General features: G+C 34.8%; 2 protein-coding genes across 2 annotated transcripts in view; one reads left to right on the forward strand and one right to left on the reverse strand.

Moving 5' to 3' along the window:
• Positions 1 to 27: 27 nt before the first annotated feature.
• On the reverse strand, positions 28 to 17728 carry LOC131968625 (sodium- and chloride-dependent GABA transporter 2-like). Its single transcript, XM_059329587.1, has 15 exons — positions 17646 to 17728; positions 11780 to 11969; positions 9868 to 10002; positions 8111 to 8251; positions 7008 to 7092; positions 6798 to 6930; positions 6588 to 6722; positions 5863 to 5966; positions 5651 to 5775; positions 5455 to 5567; positions 5233 to 5370; positions 4377 to 4479; positions 4186 to 4286; positions 2914 to 3084; positions 28 to 2030 (listed from the first exon to the last, which is right to left on the reverse strand). The coding sequence occupies exons 2-15, from the start codon at positions 11961 to 11963 to the stop codon at positions 1875 to 1877; spliced, it is 1824 nt and encodes a 607-aa protein (XP_059185570.1). The 5' UTR covers positions 11964 to 11969; positions 17646 to 17728; the 3' UTR covers positions 28 to 1874.
• LOC131968626 (TOG array regulator of axonemal microtubules protein 2-like) overlaps positions 17325 to 21840 on the forward strand; it is a 13112-nt gene continuing 8596 nt past the window's right edge. The window contains exons 1-2 of the mRNA XM_059329588.1: positions 17325 to 17346; positions 19082 to 19105. The gene's annotated coding sequence lies outside the window, so the exon portion shown is untranslated. The remainder of the gene's footprint in view (positions 17347 to 19081; positions 19106 to 21840) is intronic.

Below are 21840 nucleotides of genomic sequence, written 5' to 3' on the forward strand. Positions count from 1 at the left end.
GATATAATTTATTCACAAATTACAATATACTTTACCAAAATCATTATTGCACATTAAGCAAAAAAAGTACACTGTAAGAAATGTTTAAATATGGAGCATGTGGGTATAGAGGGAAACAACAAGTCTGGGGGAAGAGGTGTATTCTTAATATACTGTGGCTATAAAATACCATTATTATTATTATTATTATTATTATTATTATTGATTTTAAAAAGAAGCTTAGTTATTAGGCAAGAAGAAGTGAAACAGCCAGACACATGATGGCAGTCACTGTTTATGGAAATTCAAATGAGAGTCCTTTGTCATGTTTTTCAGATTTTGTTCAGAGTGTTCTTTGAAATTAATTTGAAAATAAGTAATTTAAAATATGATGTTGGGCTTTCTTGTGACTAACACCTGAAACCAGGGAAACTGAGAGTCAACAATGTCAGGAAACTCTTTATAAAGTAGTTTCTCTTTAGTTGTTCAGTGTGTGTGCAGTGAGCTCTTCTTTGTGTTAATTGTGAAAATAAAGTAAAAATAACTAAAGCCACAATACTACAACTATAACTATAACATTAAAAACCATACCAAGCTGTAACTCTTAGATCATCTTTAGATCAAGGCTAAAGATTTCATGTGAACTAGTGCGATTATTAACTTAACAATGCACTGTAACTCTTATTCATGTTTTTCTTTTTTTATTCTACTTTAACTTGTTCTTATTTCTATTCTCCTGGCTCTGTAATGCCAGTTTTACATTGTTAAGCTTAAGTTAAGTTTCAAATGTCCTTTTATATTGATGATATTGCACTTGGTCTTGATGCTTTTGTTTTATGTAAAGCATTTTTATTTTTTCTTGTTGCTGAAATATATGATTAAACTTGCTTTTCAAATGTTCTTATTACCAGCTAATGTCTATTTGATGAGATGTTACCTTGTACACAAGTTTTATGTTGCAGCCCACACAATGTGTACTTACCCGTAAATTAAGGTGTAAACAGGGACGTTTTAGGTTTCTCTGTAATTTCAATGAGAAAAGCTTGAAACATGCAATGTGTTGAATTACAGTCTGCATACCAAGTTTCCCCTCAGTTTCAGGTGTTAAAGGCACACAGGTGTGGTCTGTTCTACTATATGTAAACTGCTGTACTAAGCCAGCAATCTTTTTTTATCTCTATACTGTATTTTATATACCTATTTTCCTTTTGGAGCAAGTACAAAGCTAATTTACAAACAAGAACTGCAAATTTCTGTTGAATGCCTTAATCTTCCCAGGCTTCTTATTGATTCTCGAACAGCTACAAAAACAATAATAATGTGCCTAAAAGTTCAGTATTAAACATTCTAACATTCTCCATATTAAATGATACAAAACCATCTTAGTAGTGTGTTAATTGTGCTGTTATTGTTAATATCATTACCAGTTTTCCAGCTTCGTTTGCCACCCAATAAAGATTTTATCATAACTGACAATTTCATAGGATTCAGGTATTTAATTTTAATACAATGCCTACCGGAAATAGATAAAACCACGCATTAAACTATTTTGTAGTTTCTTGCGCCCCTTCTCCCAGACTTGTTTTATTCCCCTGTAACAATAATAATGTCACACTGTAGTTGTTTAATAAACACTCTTCCAAATGTATCCCAGTGTGATTTACAAAAGCATCTGAAATATATTGACTACGCAAAAGAAATAGTAATTACATGTATGTACAATAAGTTTTATATCTACATTCACAGCCTGAAAGAACACTGTAATATGTTGGGATGTGTATTTATCCATAAACTGTATTATGTTTGTTTGTTTGGTCTGTGTTTTGGCAATTTTCCCTGTTAAGTGAAACTGGTCTGGATCTTCCTGTTCCATTTGAGTACTTTTTTCTTGCAGTTTATACGACGGATGATCTGTGACTTTTGTCATGATGGCTCTCTGTCGTGGAGAGTGTGTATAAGTCCGTAAAAGTCTGAAATGCTTCTTTGTTTAATGCTTTCTTCCCCGTTGCAGTTGGTAAGTCTTTTGCTGGAGTGCACAGAATTTTCACTCTCTGTGAAAAAAGAAACAACACATTTTCATTCATGTCTACAGCGTGTTAAAGGAGCAGTGTGCAGGATTTAGCAGCATCTGGGGGTGAGTACTAAGTCCTTCAGGAAAGTGCAGCAAACACCACAAACCATTAAGAGTTTTTCAACCACAAATACATAGTTTTGAGTGTGATACTGATGTTTTTTAATCTGATAGATTGTCGGCTCATTGTGACTGATCAGTTGCATTCATTCCTATTCCTTTTACAGACCCTAATTTGAAGTATTCAGAAATTTATTTATACCTTTTATTTTAACTCAACTGTCTAACTGATCTATTTTTGTATATAATGGTAAGAACCTGGTCTCACAGGAATCCGTGAAATAGCCACGGATTCGCTTAACTCAAAATCCGTGGAATAGCCACGGAATCACTCAAACTTCCGTGAAACTGACACGGATTTCGCTACAATGCAAGTTAATGACAATCATATCCCGTGGCTATTCAATGGATATTTTCCTATTGGTTTGTTCCAAGTCACGTGACTTTTAAGGTCTCGGCGGTCAGAACAAAAAACATGGCGGACAGTTCTTTCATTTTTATTGAAAAAATCAATATTTTGACTTAGTTTCTGCATAAAAATGGATTTTGATCACATTTTTAGTGAAAAATATATGTTTTATTTTCTAAATATTCACTCAGTGAATGTACATAATCACTTTGTTATGTTGGACTAGCCACGGGATATGACTGTCATTAACTTGCATTGTAGCGAAATCTGTGTAAGTTTCACGGAAATTTGAGTGATTCCGTGGCTATTCCACGGATTTTGAGTTAAGCAAATCCGTGGCTATTTCACGGATTCCTGTGAGACCATGTTGAATGGTAACAACAGGTTACTGTACCTGTCTCAGTGTTCCTGGAGTGACGCTCACAGAATAAAGCATCCACAGAGGAATCATGAGTGTTGAAGAGAGAGTGAAGAATCCTCCAATGGCGTAGCCCCACCAGGGGTATTCATAAGTGTTGTTGAATTTCAGTGGAGTATATTTGATCAAGGCGAAGAGAAATGTGCACTGGAAACACAACACAAGCCGGGAGAAGAGAAGAGGAGAGGACAGAAAAAAAAGAGAAGAGAAGAGAAGAGAAGAGAAGAGAAGAGAAGAGAAGAGAAGAGAAGAGAAGAGAAGAGAAGAGAAGTTTAATACATTTTAATCAGCTGACTGGTAATATCCAGTTAAATTCACATTCCTGTCTTGCAATACCACTGGTGTCTCGAGAAGCCTTAGCGAGTTACTGTAGCGACCAGTCTGCCCTTAGAGAGGACGTAGAACTAGACACAACAGTAGCACAGTTAGCAGCTTTTCATCCAAAACTTGGATTAGGACCAACATCCGAACTGTGATTGAGCGACTAATCTCAGCCAGGGGGCATGGCTCTGAATTTTGGTTTGGAAAGTTCGCTATACTTTTTTGAGATTTCTTTGCCAAAAAAGATTCCAAAAGTTTTCTTTAGATAATCATATGATTATCTATTAGTAAATATGTATGGTGGAGTATCATGTCAGTGACGACACAGATTCCTCAAACACTTAATTCAGAATGACACTGAACAGCCTCGAGTTGCAACACAGTTGCCCATCAATGGTACTGGTTCCCATCTGTTTGAGACATGGACTACCTTTAGGACAGAAGCCTCTGGCAGCTGTCAAATACACTCGCTTGTTATAGACAGTGGTGGGAAAAGTATTCAGATCCCTTACTTAAGTAAAAGTACAAAAGTATCATCACCAAAATGTACTTAAAGTATCAAAAAACAAATGTTCTATTCCAAATATATTATTAAAAATGTATATATTGATGCATTTATGTAAGCAGGGTTTTAATTTTGTAAGGATAGGGCATGTCAACTACTTATTATGCTGTTAATGAGGTTACATTTAAAAAAAAAAAAGTCTTATCACTTTAAATTGATCATGTTTTTCATGATAAATCTTGACCTGAAAAGTAACTAAAGCTGACAGTTAAACACAGTGGAGTAAAAAGTATAATATTTGCCTCAAAATGTAGTGGAGTAGAAGTATAAAGTTACATAAAAGGGAAATACTCAAATAAAGCAACTTAAAATTGTACTTAAGCATGAACAAAGTTACAAAGGAGGCATGCCTGCATACTTACAGTACAGATAGCTGGTGTGAAGTACTGCCAACAATATTTCATAAAAGGCCAGGGTCGATATCCAATCATGTCCTTGACATTATCATATAGACGATCTGCACCTGAGGACAATAAGTCGTGTTAGTTACATCAGCATTTTGGCCAAATTTAAATCCTCTGAGTGTTGATATAGCTGCCTAAAAAATCCTTACCATAGACCCAACCGATGCAGACAGACTGGAGAACAGCAAAAAGCAGGAGTGTCATGCCACTGCAGGCATAGTAGTCAAACAGCTGGAAGATATAAAGGCCTCCCTACAAAGAAGAAGTTAAAGTCAAAACAAGGTTGTTACATGCATGGATACTTTTGTTCCTCTCTTCTCTTAAACCTTACAGAAGCTGCATTTATTTGATTTAAATGCTTTAAAGCAGGGGTGTCAAACTCTGGCCCGCAGGCCAAATTTGTATTTGCGAGGCAATACCAAATTATTATATTATTATTGTACTATAAAAGCTGACCTGCCGGTTTTATACGGCGCATTTAGAGCTAATTCTACAAATCCCACAATGCCCTGCTGTTGTTTTGCCGCCTCAATCAGGACAGGACCTATGGACAGGACCCAGAAACGCGCTCCTCTGTGACAGTCGTCATAGCAACATCAAGCTAGAGCTGTCTCCGAGCTACCCCTTCCCAAAAATGGCGAAAAGAAAGGCAGAATTTATTAACCTGTTGAAAAGGTTTATTTTGATATTTAAATCAGAAGGATGCAAATAGAAAAGAGGCATATGATTTTTATTGAATAATAAATTAATGACATTGATGTGTTTTTTATTTGAAATTTGATTTTGCATGTCTGCACTATTTAGTTATACATTGTATGTTTATAAGGGTTGCTGGTTCCATATTTAATGTTAAAGCAAAACATGTTTGGTATATATTAAAAGGTTTATTTGTTCAATGTTGGCCCGCGATTTTATTCAAGTTTTAAATTTTGGCCCATTGTGTATTTGAGTTTGACACCCCTGCTTTAAAGGCTTAATTGACTGAAGAAAGTTTTCACCACTCACCTCTGTGACCATCAGAAGGCCAATAAAGAAACTTCCAACCGAAATGGCAAGAAGCAGCAGTTTCCGGCGACCCTTCCCTTGAAAGAAGTCAGGATACATGTCGGAGATAGTTGTGACCAATGCCTCTTGATAGACAAACTAGTGATGAAAGAGGTTTTTTTAATTAATACAAAAGCATCTTATTATTGTGTCTGAGTAATCCAAACAGATTAGTGGTCCTACCTCACTATCTAATCCTAAAAAGATGATCATAATGAAGAAGAAAATCGCCCAGAGCTGGGGAAGTGGCATTAAAGCCACAGCACGAGGATAAGCAATGAAAGCCAACCCTGGACCTGCATGGAAAAAAATGACATTTTTACTTCAAAGATACAAACTGTATGGATGTGGGCTTCTGTTGAGCATTAACCTTCCATACCTGATTCAGCCACCATCGATATATCAACACCCTGCTCCTTTGCCATAAAGCCGAGCACAGAAAAGATAGCAAAGCCAGCTATGAAGCTGGTGAAACTGTTCAACAGGCAGAGGTAAACACAGTCTCTGCAGAGGAAACACAGACACATGAGTTAACCCTTATCCAAACTACAGTCTGAACTGAATTCAGTGCTGGATGAAAGAAATACAAACCTATAGCAGTTGTTGCTGTACTTGTTGTAACTTCCTAAAGATGTCAGCACACCGGTGCAAACTCCGTAGGAGTAAAATATTTGGCTGCCAGCGTCCATCCATACCTGAGGGGTTTGATGAATTTCAGAATCAGAATCAGAATCAGATCATCACAAATAAAATAAAATAAAATAAAATAAAATAAAATAAAATGAAATAAAATAAAATAAAATAAAATAAAATAAAATAAAATAAAATAAAATAAAATAAAATAAAATTGAATTAAATTAAATTAAATTAAATTAAATTAAATTAAATAGATATAATATAATTGAATAGAATAGAATAGAAAAGAATAGATATAATAAAATAGAATAGAAAAAATAGTATATATATAATAGAATACAATAGAATACAATGCAATAGAATAGAACAGAATAGAATAGATATAATACAATATAAAAGAACAGAATAGAATAAAATAGATAGAATAGAATAGAATAGAATAGATAAGATAAGATAAGATCGAATTCAATAGATGGAATACAATTGAACAGAATAGCCTGTGTGTGTGTGTGTGTGTGTGTGTGTCTGTCAAGGCAGAAAATCCTCATACTGAGAGTGTCTGCAATATGTTCACTGGCAAAGTATTTCATTTCAGTTTATCCAAAATCTGTGTGAAATCTGTTGTTAACGGTTATATTCAGCCACTCAAAGCATTTGTTGAGGTCGAGGGTGAGTCATACCTCTGGGTCTGTGAGGCGGGAAGGGTCTGGGTAGAGGTAGAACATGATGCCCTCTTTGGCCCCCGGTAATGTAAGACCACGGACGAGCAAAACCACCAGCATGACGTACGGGAATGTGGCAGTAAAGTAAACCACCTAAGACAGAAGTGTTAGCTATTTTTTTAAGATTAAGTATTTTAAGAACAGTGTTGACATGAACTCAGGTTGTACCTTTCCTGTTGACTTCACTCCATTCCAGACACAGAAGTAACACAACGTCCAGGCAAGAAGTAAACAAAGGGCCAGGTCCCAGCGAACATTACCAATGTTATCAATTCCATCAGACAGGCCCAGGATCCTCCTCCTGTAACAAGGTTTTATTAAAGGACATGCAATACAAAATAGAAGCCCTTAAATGATGCTTAAATTGATGCAACTTACTCCCAAAACTCTACGACTGAAGATGTGCTACTTCCGTTGAGGTTGAGAGAGGCAGTTTGATTGTGGCCATGCTCAAAACAGCCAGCTGACATGAAGGAAAAAGAACGGTTGTGAAAACTGAGGAAACAATTGATAGTTAATTAACCTTAAATTAATTTTAGTTACTGTTAAAAAAATCTGAAATAACAGTCAGTAATGTTAACTTATTATCAACAAGGCTGTAATTTGTGCTGTTTAACAATGTTGCACACAATCTAACCTCTTTTATTAAGTGTTTGTTAATGATTATCGAACTCTTTGTAAACATCTATTACATTATTCAGATAATTGCAGTGTGCATGCGATTAGGGAATAGCAGATATTCAAGTGTATTTGCATGAAATCTGGTTGTTTTAGTCAAGACCATGCTAAAATATATTTTCCCCAACTATACTTAAGTTCCCTTTAAAGGGCCAACCTTCAATTTTGTAAATTCACGCTTTTATTCCCGTGTATTCCAATAAATTCCCTTTAATTCCTATGGGAAGTTTCCGACTTTGAAAATTCCCACAATTTTGCAACCCTTATTATTACTGACTATTATTATTTCATTGTTTGTTTATAGTAAAACAACTTTTAACTACAGTCCAATTTACAGTCAATTTACCGTGTATTAATGATGGTTATTACAAAGTGTGATAACGCTTTATAATAAGGTCCTTAATAACCATTTATTAACAAGTAATAAGGCATTGTTCTCGCTTTAGATCCGGTAGTTGCAAAAAGCATAGTTAAATTATAGTTAGCTTATAATAGATGAGCAATAAAGTATATTTTAATATCAATAAGCAAACAAAATAAGATTAATAAAGGCATGGCAAAGACATAATGGGTGGGTCATGGGTGTTTGTAATGCCATTATTAACACTTATATAAGCTTATAAACACACAATAATGTTAATAATCATCTTGTAAGGACTTACAAGGGCCTTATTACTTGTTAATTAATGGTTATTACAAGGACCTTAATATAAAGCGTTACCCAAAGTGTTTCCAAAACAGAATCAACTCAGTGAAAATATCACACAGTTTTGCATCACAGCTGGAGAATGTCGTCTCTGTACCTGTGTTCCAGATGTTGCGGCAGCTGGCCCATGGGAGCTCCGAGCTGAAGGATGAAAACAGGTAGAGAAACGCCCAAGCTAGTATGATGATGTAATACACTCCCGTGTACAAAACAACCACCTGACTTCCATAACCTAAACCTGTTGAAACATAGAGATGTCATGTTCTAGTTCAATACATATAAAAGCATGTGATAAGCTTATAAAGTACATTGTTTCAGATTAAACCTCTTAGAGAAAAAAACCTTGTCACATTTCAGATGTTAAACTGTTTAACCTAGTTAACCCTATTTATGGTCACCTAACATATATATTTATAAAAAATAAAAATAAAAATTGCTTATTTTGTCTCTTCTTCTTTACTTCTTTAACATATAGCACTCCTGTAGCAATGACAGTTAGCTCTTAAAGTTATGTACTTACTTGATTCCTGTGGTCTAAGTCTAGTACCGTCAGGTTGAATGCACTTATTGTAAGTCGCTTTGGACAAAAGCGTCAGCTAAATGACATGTAATGTAAAATGTAATGTCATTAGAGCCCCGCCCTTGGTAAATATCAAAACTAATATTTAAAAGGGTATTATCTGTGCATGTGAAATGAATTATGCATATCAACTAACTTGGTAGAACTATATAAGATAAATTACTGGATAATAATCACCTACTAAGCCTGAAACGTGGGGGTAATTAAAAAAAAAGTTACTTGGGGGTCATTTCAATTAGATTGAGGGAAAAACCTGCTTACAATGAAATTGAATACAATGAAAAAAAAGTTACTTACAGCAGATTTTAATAGGTTAAGTTGACTTTAAAGGCAAACTATAAAGGAATTATTAATTAGTTTACTCTTTTTTGTTTTTGTTTTCTCTAGTGGTTAATTTTATATCTTTGGGCCCAATAGGCGACACTGAGAAATGTCCAGAGCAACAAAATGAGAACAAAAGAGCTCAGAATCTCTGCAGACACGCCGAAACACATATTGTGGGTCAAAAGTAATCACAACGAGAGATTATTTTGTATGAGTCTATACATCGTTTTTTTTTTTCTTTTAAGAAAAATCCTACAGAAGTGCATTGCATTCACTGAATAAAAAAAATTGAAACCTTTTCTCGTAATTAAGAGATCCTGATCTCGTAATTATGAGATTTTTTCTCGTAATTACAAGATCCTGATCTCGTAATTACAAGATATTTTCTCGTAATTATGGTATTAATATTAGTATGTCAACACTGCGCAGGCATCTCAAGTCGTTACATGCCCATAAAATTTCATCGGGATTGAACTATGTTTCGTTTGGATGGCAATGCTTGGTAATGGCTTTTAGCTGAGTTTCTCCCCGTCATTTTGATATGCTACCTGTTAGGATTGGTGCTTCTTAGCAGACACTGTTCGTCTGTATTGTGCATGCATCTCACGCTGTCCCCCGTAAGGGGTTTGATCTCGTAATTATAAGATCCTGATCTCGTAATTACGAGAAAAGATCTCGTAATTATGAGATCAGGTGTCTATTTTTTTTTTTTATCAAGTGAATGCAATGTGCTTCCGTAAAATCCTGCATAGTATATCTTTAACTCATAAGGACTTCATTGTGCAGCTGGAATTTCATTAGTGCCTCTTGGTAACACCTGGGCCCGGTGCTCCTCAACAACCCAGTCTGTTCATTATTAATAATAATAATAATAATAATAATAATAATAATAATAATAACAATAATAATAATAATAATAATAATAATAATAATAATAATAATAATAATACCTTCAAAAAGTGGGCAGATTTTCCTCCAGCACGTAATTCCACCTTGACTGGTGTACTGGCCCAGAGATGTCTCCAGGAAGAAGAGTGGGATGCCACAGGTGAACAAAAACAAAACATAAGGTATGAAGAAAACCCCTTTAAAAATAAAAACAAAATATCTTGTTAAAGTATTGATACAATTAAATAAATTGGTGAACACTAAATAATGATTTGTATAATGAACATTGATCCCCGATTCCAAAAAGTTGCAAAGTTCTCTAAATAAAATTATTCAACCGAAAACTGTACAAATATATTTAATGTTCATGCAGATAAACTTTTGTTTTTCTCAATATAAAGTCTTAATTTGATGAAGTCTGTTTTGAATTACACAGCATCACAACTTCTTTGGAATCAAGGTTATAGTTAGAAGAAACAAAACAATATATAAAGATATACAGCGCTTAACAAATTTACTGACCACCTGTCATAAAAACGAGACAACATAAATGTTTTACAACATAATATTTAATCTTTCAAAAATGTTGTTTGAAACTAAAAGAAGTCAGAGATTAATCAACCATAACATTCAACCAGAAAAACTAATTTGTCTGTTCAGGAATGCAAGGAAATAACTACAATTTGAAAATTCATTGATAACAATATTAATTATATTTTAGCATTAAAAATATAATTTTGGTTAAAGAGCTATAACATACTGGTGTATTAACCATTACAGAAAATATTTTGGTAATTACTAACGCTGTGAATTTAGGACGGGTGTGGCATAAAGCACTGTATATTCAATATTAAGAAAACATACACTGCAATAAATTATTCTGTAGTAATTTAATTTTACTAAATATATTTGATAAAATGTATTAAACATAAATGTGTCCTTGATTTTGAGGCAGTTGTTTAAGTAACTTTAAAATAAAAAATTTTGAGATATAATCTACTTATTTTGACCACATTAAATATAATCTTTATGTGTATGTAATCCTAAATCAAGAGAATTTTGAATGAATCCAACACAATAGAATTAGTCCGTTTTTAATTGACAGGCACTTCCTGTTAAGTTGTTATTAACTCAACTTGTAACATAGTTAGATTTAATAAATCTGTCAATCTGTTGCCTCAATTTTATTGAGTAGCTATTGTTTATCTTTTTTTACAGTGTAGTCTCCAGTGGCGGTTCTACACAGGGGCCTCCAGGGGCCACTGCCCCTGTGAAAAAGCCCTTGGCCCCTGCTGTGGCCCCTGTGTCAAATTAATAATAAAATTATCAATTTATAACAATGAACAATGGAACAATTCTAGCCATTTTTTGTTCAAACAATATCTCATTGTACACAAAAGGAACCCAGAATGTGTACATTGTATAATAGTTTAACTCCATGGAGTCTTATAGGGCTATTTTGTCCATTTTTGAATCCTTTTCATGTCTTTATGTGTCTTTTTTGGTCATTTGTGTCTTTTTTTTTTAATAATTTTGTGTCTGTTGTTGTGTCTTTTTTTTATTTATTTTGTGTCTTTTTTTGTTATTTTGTGTCTTTTTTGTCATTGGTGTCATTTATGTGTCTTTTTGGTGTCTGTTTTAGTTATTTTGTGTCTTTTTATGGTCATTTTGTGTCATTTTTATGTCTTCTGTGGGGTTTTTTTGGTTATTCTGTCTTCTCATGTTGTGTCTTTTTTGGTCATTTTGTGACTTTTTCAAGGCATTCAAAGATTTTGAATACTTAAATATCATCTTTGCCATTTTTCATGTGGTAATGTGCCCCTCTAATTAAACACTGGCCCCTCCTTGGCCCCCACAGTAAAATTGGTCTAGAACCGCCACTGGTAGTCTCTACTATTACTATCTACTGACAGAGTTGACCACATCAGGCTACAGCACAGGACATTGTACATGGCCATAACAATGAATATTTACCTCCTCCATTTTTGTAGCAAAGGTATGGAAACCTCCAGACGTTCCCCAGACCAACAATGTGTCCGGCCACTGCCAAGATGAACTCGATCTTACTGCCCCACTGCTCCCTCTCCTGAGGTTTGGCCTGAGTCATACCAAGGTTCATCAGAGTCCCTTTTACCTGTGACTTTTGTATTTGGTCCATTTCAACCTTTAGGAAAAAGAGAATTGGTGTATGTCAGTTTATTGTACAGCAGTTGACATGCAGATCCAGCACCATGTGCGATACAGTGGTGCAATGTAACTAAGTACATTTACTCAAGTACACAGCAAAATCTGTAGTGTTGTTTTTTCGAACCTGGTCTCACAGGAATCCGTGAAATAGCCATGGATTTCGCTTAACTCAAAATCCGTGGAATAGCCACGGAATCACTCAAATTTCCGTGAAACTGACACGGATTTTGCTACAATGCAAGTTAATGACAGTCATATCCCGTGGCTATTCCATGGATATTTTTTCCTATTGGTTTGTTCCAAGTCACGTGACTTTCAAGGTCCCGACGGTCAGAACAAAAAAAATTACGGACAGTTCTCTCATTTTTAGTGAAAAAATCAATATTTTGACTTAGTTTCTGCATAAAATGGATTTTGATTAAATTTCTAGCGAGAAATATATGTTTTATTTTCTAAATATTCACTCAATGAATGTACATAATCACTTTGTATGTTGGAATAGAAAAAAAAATGCACTTTAATTTGTCAAAGTAACACAATGAATGTTAAAAATTAACACTCACGGTGAAAGGGAATAACAAAATTTTAAGTTAAAAGTGCACTTATGTGGTGTCATAAAACAACACCAAGGATGTCAAATATTTGACACTAATAATAATAATAATAATAATGCATCAGTTTTATATAGCGCTTTTCAAAATACACAAAGAGTTAAAATATTAACACTTTTCAAAGTGTAATTTTAACTCAGATCCGTGAGAACTATATAAACTCAGAAAAAAGTTTTAAATTTAACACTCTGTGAGTTGAATTCACACTCTTGATTTTGCTGTGTACTGTACTTAAGTACAATTTTGAAGTACTTGTACTTTTCTAGAGTATTTCCATTTTATGTTACTTTATACTTCTACTTCGTTACATTTGGAGGCAAATATTGTACTTTTTACTCCACTCCATTTAGCTGACAGCTTTAGTTACTTTTCAGGTCGAGATGTAACATAAAAAAACATGATTAATTTTAAATTATTATGCATTATTATATGAAGACTTTTTTTTAATCTGGCTTTTCATTATTAATAATTTTACACTTTTATGTTATTTAATTCTGTTGACTTTTATTTGTTTTTTTAATTAAGCTGTTTTTTGCTGTATTTTAAGTGGTTTTTTTAGTGTACAGTGAAACACTGCTTACAGTTGCGAAAAAAAGTATGTGAACCCTTTGACATTACCTAGTTTTCTGCATTAATTTGTCAGAAAATGGGACCTGATCTGCATCTACGTCCTAAGTGTAGACAAACACAATGTGCTTAAGCTAATGCCACACAAACAATTATAATATTTCATGTTTTTATTGAAAAATATTGATATTGAATATGCAGCACTACGTGTAAAAAGGGCACCGCATACCAAAATGAAAACACCATTTTTTATTATATACAATACGGTGGTTTAAACTCAGGTGAAAATTGTATCTACATGCAGATTTTAGTATGTAGCTCAAAGTTCAATGCCATTCATGTTTTAATGCAAGTTTACAGTGAATTGTAGGTTCAAGATGATATGGAACTGACTGACAATGTGAAAGCAAATTAGCCTGGAAGCTCTGTATTTTTTTTTCTCAAAAAACATACAAAAGTGACTTACTGCATTCTTTCTAACTTAAAGATGCAAACAAATGAAAAACCCAAGGTGAAAAACAAGTTTCAGAGGCTATAAGATGGTTCCCCCAAGCTTATTATCATAACTGGTTGAATGTTTTTTGTTGCTAACTCTAAATAAACCCAATTTAGAGATGTTGGTTTTGAATTCACAAACATATCTCAGTCATGTGCAGGCCTGGAGGGGGATCGTGTGTTCTGCTGTCTATTTGCAGCAAATCTCTCATACTACTCGACCCATCACAACAATATTTCTGTGCACATTTTTGACCTTTCGTGGTTCAGTGATTCACCATTTTTGTTTTATACGGAAGAGGATTGGGGGAGAAATGTAGAGGAAAAAAAATAATGAGAGGAGGATATTTTTTCTCATCATGCAGTTTGAGAAAAAAGTAGAGATGGTGAGAATAAAGTCGTCTTTCCGTGTTCTGGATTGGTTGTTCCTGTGTCAATAAGTCATCAGAGGAACATTGTTTTAGAGAAACAGCACATCTACCCGAACAGTTAGCATGCTGCACGCTACAACCTGATTTCCATCAATGTCATAAAAGGAGCAACCCTTTGGGTAATGGCTCCATTAAGATAATCAGGAGTTAGCAAACTTGGCATCCTAACAATTAAATGAGATTTGAGTGAGGTGTAGAGATACTTTGACCTGTAAAAAAACACTTTTTGAGTTTGCTTTTCACAAGAAGCATCTGCTCATGTGAACCGTACCTTGCAAAAAAGAGATCTCCGAAGGCACAGCGCAGAAAGCTCAGTGAGGTAAAAAATAACTCCAGAGTAACAAGTAAAGACTTGAAGGAGTCACTGGAACTGGTTAACATCTCTAGTCATCTCTAGTCTACCACACACACGAGATTGAACCGGTGTGGCGTCCAGGGCAGGACACAAGGAAGGACGCCGCTGCTTTCCAAAAAAACATCACTGCATGCCACAACACTACTGGGAAAATGTTTTGTGGAATGATGAAACTAAGGCTGAATTGTAGAACACGTAAGGCTGAATTAAAGAACACGTAGCACTATGGTGTGAATAGGGCACCACATACCAACATGAGAACAGCATCCCAACAGTGAAGTATGATGGAGGGAGCATCATGACTTGGACTGTTTGGCTGCCTCAGGGCCTGGAACACTTGCCATCGTTGAGGGGAAAATGAATTCCCAATTTTATCAAGGAATCCTACAGGTTAATGTCAGGGTGGCTGTCTGCCAGCTGAAGATCAGTAGAAGTTGGGTGATCCAGCAGGACAATTGAAACTTTTTCCACCATCACTATGAATGTTAAATGGATGTGTTCAATAAAAAACATGAAATATTATAATTGTTTGTGTGGTATTAGGTTAAGCACATTGTGTTTGTTTATACTTGGGACTTGAGATGCAGATCCGATCCCATTTTATGACAAATTTCATGAAGAAAACTAGGTCATTTCAAAGGGTTCACATCCTTTTTTGCAACTGTACATAAATGCATCAAAAATAATAAAAATCAAGTAATAAGTGATTGAGTGGGTCCATTCTAAATGATGAATACTTTTACTCTTAATACTTTAACGGCATTTTGATGCTAATATTTTTGTACTTCAGTAAGTTTTGAATACAGGACTTTTACTTGTAGTGGAGTAGTTTCACACTGTGGTGTTAGAAGTTTTACTGAAGTAAGGGATCTGAATACTTCTTCCACCACTGGTGTGATACATGTTGGATTCAGTATTTTCAGTATCCTCTGGTTTCTCTTCAGTATTATCAAGTTTCAGTCAACATGTATGATCTAACTATACAGCAAGGATCTGCATGTGTGTGTGAGTGAGTGAGTGTGTCATTCAAAGATACATTAAAAGCAAAATAAAACTGACATGCAAAGTGAAGTATAAATCATGAATGGCTTGGAGGAGTACGGGAAGCATCATGCAAAGTAGGACATGCAAAGTGCAGGCAATAACCTAAAACAATGTTTAGCAGATAATTAGCTTAAGCAAGTTAAAACATGATAGCATAAACAAGCATTACATTATAATGTATAGACACTACCAAAAGGACACATTCTGAAAAATACATAAAAAGCAAAGCAAATAACAGCAGACAAGTCATGCTGTGACTATATATGACAGCAGGTCTGGTTAATTTTTAACCATGATTTAAAGATTACATGCAAGGAACGGTCACAGTAGTTATGTTGTATATTTAACGGCAAGATCCAGAACTGGCGAGCTGTCGATGTTTTGAGAGCTTAAATATTGTAGAGTCATTAATATTACCTCAGAAGTAAGAGACCTCAGTTATAAAAAGACTCATTGAAAGTTGTTTTTTTTTGTCAGTATAAGACTACTGAGATATTAATTTATATACACACATCTTCACCTATCAAAAACTGGATGTAATCCAGCATGCAGCCCTGTGGTTTCTAAAGGCTTCTGTACATTCTGTTTGTATTTTTATATGAAACTTTTAATTCTGCTGCCTATCTTAAAGGGACCTACACTACCAGTCAAATGTTTGAACACACCTTCTCATTCAATGGATTTTATTTGTTTTTTAAAATATTTATATTTATATATTTTACATGTTTGTAGATTAATACTGCACTGTAAACAATTGTCTTGTAAATTAACAGTAAAATACTGGCAGCAGGGTTGCCAGTATTCTACTGTTAATTTTACAGTTCCTCTACTGTTATCTACTTTACACTATGTTAATGTGATAAAACCACATACTGAATTACAGTAAAATCCTGCATTTCATTGATTTTTACAGTAGACTAAAACACAGTATAGTGCTGAAGCTAGTTGAAATAGTGTTGCAGTATACAATGCAGTCATTTTTTGTAAATAGAGCATATTACTGTCTGAAAGCCAATTACTATGAATTAAGCGCTGTCTTCACTGTAACCTTAGTCATTTTAATATACCATATACTGAATGAGTAAAATACAGCCATTAAAATGTGGACAAGAAGAGACTTATATTTTATGGGAAATGACAAGCTACCTACAAATATTGCCCAAAATGCATTGTTTTCTACAGTATAATACCTTTTTAATGGAAAACAGTATGTTACTGTCACAATTTGGCTGTTTTCTTACAGCAATTTGTTACAGTGTGCCATCAAAACTATGGAAGAACACAAGTGTTTTAGATTTTTGGAAAGTATCCACTTCTTGTTTTGATGATAGCTTTGCACACTTCTGTTATTCTCTCAGTCAGATTCATGAGGTGTTCACCTGGATGGTTTTCAGTTAACAGGTGCGCCTTGTCAAAAGTTAATTTGTGGAATTTCTTGCATTTTTAATTTGTTTAAGACCATCAAAGCAAAATGTGATTACTTAGAAAACATATACTGGTTTGTTTAACACTTTTTTGTTTACTGCATAGTTCCTCATGTGTCCCATCATAGTTCTGATTTTTATATTAATATTTTATATTAATATTAATCTACAATGTAAAAAATATAAGAAAAACAAAGAAAAACCAGTGAATGAGAAGGTGTGTCCAAACCATTGACTGGTAGTGTATATCTGCTAGTGCGTGTGTGGCATGAGGCCTGGTTGACAGATGATAACACCTGTTCATTTAACTGGAATATTCCACATGGTAACATATTACTCATTACCGTTCACATTCAGTATTTGTAACATGCATCTTTATTTCCTTCTAAAGGCCGCTTTTAAGAAATTCCCTCAAATAGGAGTCCTGGTAAGTATGCAATTGTTCTACATTTAGTTACTGTTCAGTAACAGTTCTAACATTTACAGGTAAATTCTCAGTGAGTTATAAAGTAAGAATTCAATGAATCTGTGTAACTATTTAATAATTGTTTTAGTGAGAAGATGAAGTAGCCTTTATATGAAACTTTTTATTCTGCTACCTATCCCTGGCAGAGAAGATATTTTGTCTCAATGGGTCCTTTCTGGTTAATTAAAGGTTCAAAAGAATATACATATAAGATATACTAGAAAACAGATCTAACTGCATAAATTGCAAAAAAAAATTACCTTGAGAGGTTGAAGTGTTTCCTCCTCTGACTGCAGTCTTCTGAAATAAAACACCAGTCGCTCTCTGACAATAAGTTGAGTGAAATGGGTTTCTGTGAGGAGTGGCTTCTGAGACCAACTGAGCCAGTCTTTTCTTTAGAAACAGACAGAAACCAATAGAGAAGGGTACACACGCACACACACACACACACACACACACACTCACACACACACACACACACACACACACACTCACACACCTACACACGGTCTCAGTGTTTTGCCTGTTCTCTAAGATAAAACAGATAACCACTCAGGGGGAGGGAGCTTTTTATCTTGGGGGGACAGACTCACGTGCAGCATATTTGTTTTACTCTTGCTGTTTTTGTATTACATTTAATGTTAACATATCAATAAAACCATTGGGAAACAATGGATTAATCTACCTATATATATATATATATATATATATATATATATATATATAAGTATTTAAAAGTCACCACTTCAGTCTCCAACAGTAAAATTCTACCTGCATTTATGCATGAGTGTTAACGATCAAATATCACTATAATCACTATTATCAAGAATACATGTTATTGGATACTTTAAGTACATTAAGCAGATAATAGGAAGAATTATACAGGATTTTGAATGAAAGACTTTCTATTTGGAATGGAGTATTTCAACATTGTGGTACTAATAAAGTAAGTAAAGGTTCCGAGTACCTCTTCCACCACGATTTACGCCCTGAAGTTGACATAATGTAACTCGTCAGCAGGCAGATTCCTGTTTAATAGACAGCGCTGAGGTGATCTCTTTCATATATACTGTACATTGTCACTTGGGGCATTGTTTATACAACAATATTCATCAGTGCAGCTTAAAGTACATAAAACAGTGTAACAAAAATATCCGGTATGATAAGCAGCTCTGTCTCTGTACATGGGAGATAAACAAACACACAAATTTTTCCAGCCTGACTCCACCTTTTATATAAGCTTACCCAGTTTAAAAACTTTCCATGCACAGGCTCACACAGGTGTTGTTATGGGGCACACAAGGCTTTGTGGGAAAAATATAATAAAACCTACAGGAACAAAAACGTGACTTTCTTAGTAGGTCATGAAAACATTAATGAATTTTAACACCTGAGGTTGTTATTGATGGATTTGCGCAATATTGCTTACATCACCTGTAAGTGGACAGTAAGTTGCAGGCAGGCTTAACCCATTTCTTCCCTGTTTTGAACCTTGTTGTCTCTTTTATTGCGGTCATTTAGACTTTATGACTCTTGAACTTAAAGAGACTTATATCTGCTAGTGTGTGCGTGGCATGAGGCCTGACCAACAGATGATAACACCTGTTCATTTAACTGGAAATATTCCATATTGCAACATATAGCACATTACCATTCATCCAGCATTAGTAACATGTGTATTTATTTCCTCCTATAGGGCCCTTTCAGGAAATTCCCTCTGGTAAGTGTCCTGCTAAGTATGCAATTAATCTACATTTATTTACTGTTTAGTTACAGTTATAACATTTACAGGTAAATTCTCACTGAGGTAAGTTTTCAGATAAGTATTCAATCGATATGTATCTATTTAGTAATTGTTTTAGGAGAAGATAAAGTCGCCTGTTTTCAATAAAATGCTTAAACAAATGTGTTTAAATGAATACTACTATTAAAACTACTATATTACTCGTTAATTAACCTGCTATAGTGGAGTGGCTAAGTGATATAATCGTTCAGTTTATGATACAAGCGTGAAAATTGGCATGAACACTCTCCATGGGTCACTTAACAAGAAAATTGTCCGAGACATTTGAAATTTTAAGATGGCGGCCATTTTTCAAGATGGCCGACACCTTAGTGAAGCAGTTAAGTGATATAATGGTTTATTTGGTGATACAAGCATACAACACATTTTCCCAGAAGTGTCATGGGGTGTCAGGTTGCTCTTTGGCAAACTTCAGGCATGCAGTTATGTTTCTTCCTCCGTAGTGTCCTGCCAAGGACACTTCACCTTTTCAATTTTGTTTGTGCGGCAGACTCATGACTAGAAATGTTAATCAGTTCCAATGACTCCTTCAAGTCTTTACTTGTTACACTGGAATTCTTTTTTACCTCACTGAGCTTTCTGCGTTGTGCCTTTGGAGTGAACTTGGGTGGTGCCCACTTCTAGGAAGAGTAGCCACAGTACTAAATCCTCTCTATTTGTGGACCATTTGTCCAACTGTGGACTGGTGAATACCTAAAGTCTTGAGGTTACTTTGTAACCCGTTACAGTCTGAAGCAATAAACAATTCTTGATCGCAGGTCTTCGGAGAGATCTCTTTTTTGCGAGGCATGGTTCACATGGGGAGATGCTTCTTGTGAATAGCAAACTCAAATGTTTGAGTGTTTTTTATATGTCAAAGTATCTCTACACCTCACTCAAATCTCATTTTATTATTAGGACTTCAAGTTTGCTAACTCTTGACTCCAATCAGCTCTTAATGGAGTCATTAGCAAAAGGGTTCACTTTTTCTACTAGCATTAAGAGTGTCTCATATATATATATTCAATAAAACATGGAATATTATAATTGTTTGCATGGTATGAGGATAAGTACGTTGTGTCCATAATCAGGACTTAAATGCAAATCAGATCACATTTTATGACAAATTAATGACGAATTAACTTTTCTTGCAACTGTATATTTGGAACAAAGTTATTGGGCCATCACAAATTCAGACCCTGGTTTCCATGGGGCTGATGGTTTCTAAGCACTACTAAGAACAGAAGTGCTTGCTCTCCAATCATTGAAATTACTAAATCTCCAAAATGACTAAGGTTTTTGAAGACAAATCACAGCAAGGATTTTTCTATGTTGTTACAAAAGTCTGGGTATATTGATGTAATATTCTGGAGGGGTTTTGATCATTTTTATACATTCTTGATATTAGAGAAATGCCTAATTCAGCAACAAATGTATGTAACAAATGGTATCAACTTGTGGAACATAGTTGAGCATGGACCTCAGACTTCAACTTCAGAAAGAAAAAATGTAATGTTCTTAACCTGGATAAACCTTAATAGGTTTATTAGATTCACAGTGCTAGGCTGCATCTCAAATTAATCTTCAGGTTTACAGTTTTCAGATGATGTACACCACTTTAATGTGGCATTTACTGTTCCTCCAATTGTCTATACAATGGGGCGGGAACTTAAAGCGGTTTTAACTGTAGCACTTGCAAGTACAGTTGCATGTTAACATAGGCCATGTTACATTGCTACACTTTGATGTGTGGGATACAACTAAGTTTATGCCTTAACCCTACACTTAGTCCGATCGTTCATCCAATGCCATTTTTACCCTGTACGATCTGTACACCACCCGATTAACTAAAACTACTCAGAGAGTTGTCGTCTGTTCTTTGACTAACTTTACAATTGGCTGACATTGAACCCCACTCTGAGTTTAACAGCAGTCATATATCACCAGTGTGCCCTGGTAGTGCAGATACTCACTCTTGTCTAATCTGTCTGTGATCAACAAATCAACACAACTGTATTTTGATGTGTTAAAACTTGTTCTTTAGAATAATCTAAAACCCAATACATTTCTATGAGAAAATTGATCTTTTGAGGATCAAGGGGGCGGCCATCTTGAAAATAGAAATTTCAAGTGGCTGGGAGTGTTTTTTTTGTCAAACCAAGTAACTGTGGGTGGCTTATTGTCAAATGACCCATGGAGACTGTTCATGCCAATTGTTATGCTTGTATCACCAAATAAACCATTATATCACTTAACTGCTCCACTAAGGTGTCGGCCATCTTTAAAAATGGCCGCCATTTTGGAATTTCAAGTAACTGTGGGTGGGTTATTGTCAAGTGACCAACAGAGAGTGCTTATGCCAATTTGTATGCCAGTATCACCAAATAAACCATTATATCACTTAACTGCTCCACTTAGGTGTCGCCCATCTTGAAAAATGGCCGCCTTCTTAAAATTTCAAATGTCTCGGACAATTTTCTTGTTAAGTGACCCATGGAGTGTGTTCATGCCAATTTTCACGCTTGTATCATAAACTGAACGATTCTGCCAAAAATGAGCACTTAGTCGCTCCACTACTAGTTCGATTGGCTTGTTTAGCATACAGCCACCAACTGCTCATAGCTTTACAGGGCTAAGTGAATGACAGTGCTAAAAGATATTCATCCAAATTG

The sequence above is a fragment of the Centropristis striata genome, chromosome 3 (assembly GCF_030273125.1).
Source record: "Centropristis striata isolate RG_2023a ecotype Rhode Island chromosome 3, C.striata_1.0, whole genome shotgun sequence".
NCBI classification, from domain to species: domain Eukaryota; kingdom Metazoa; phylum Chordata; class Actinopteri; order Perciformes; family Serranidae; genus Centropristis; species Centropristis striata.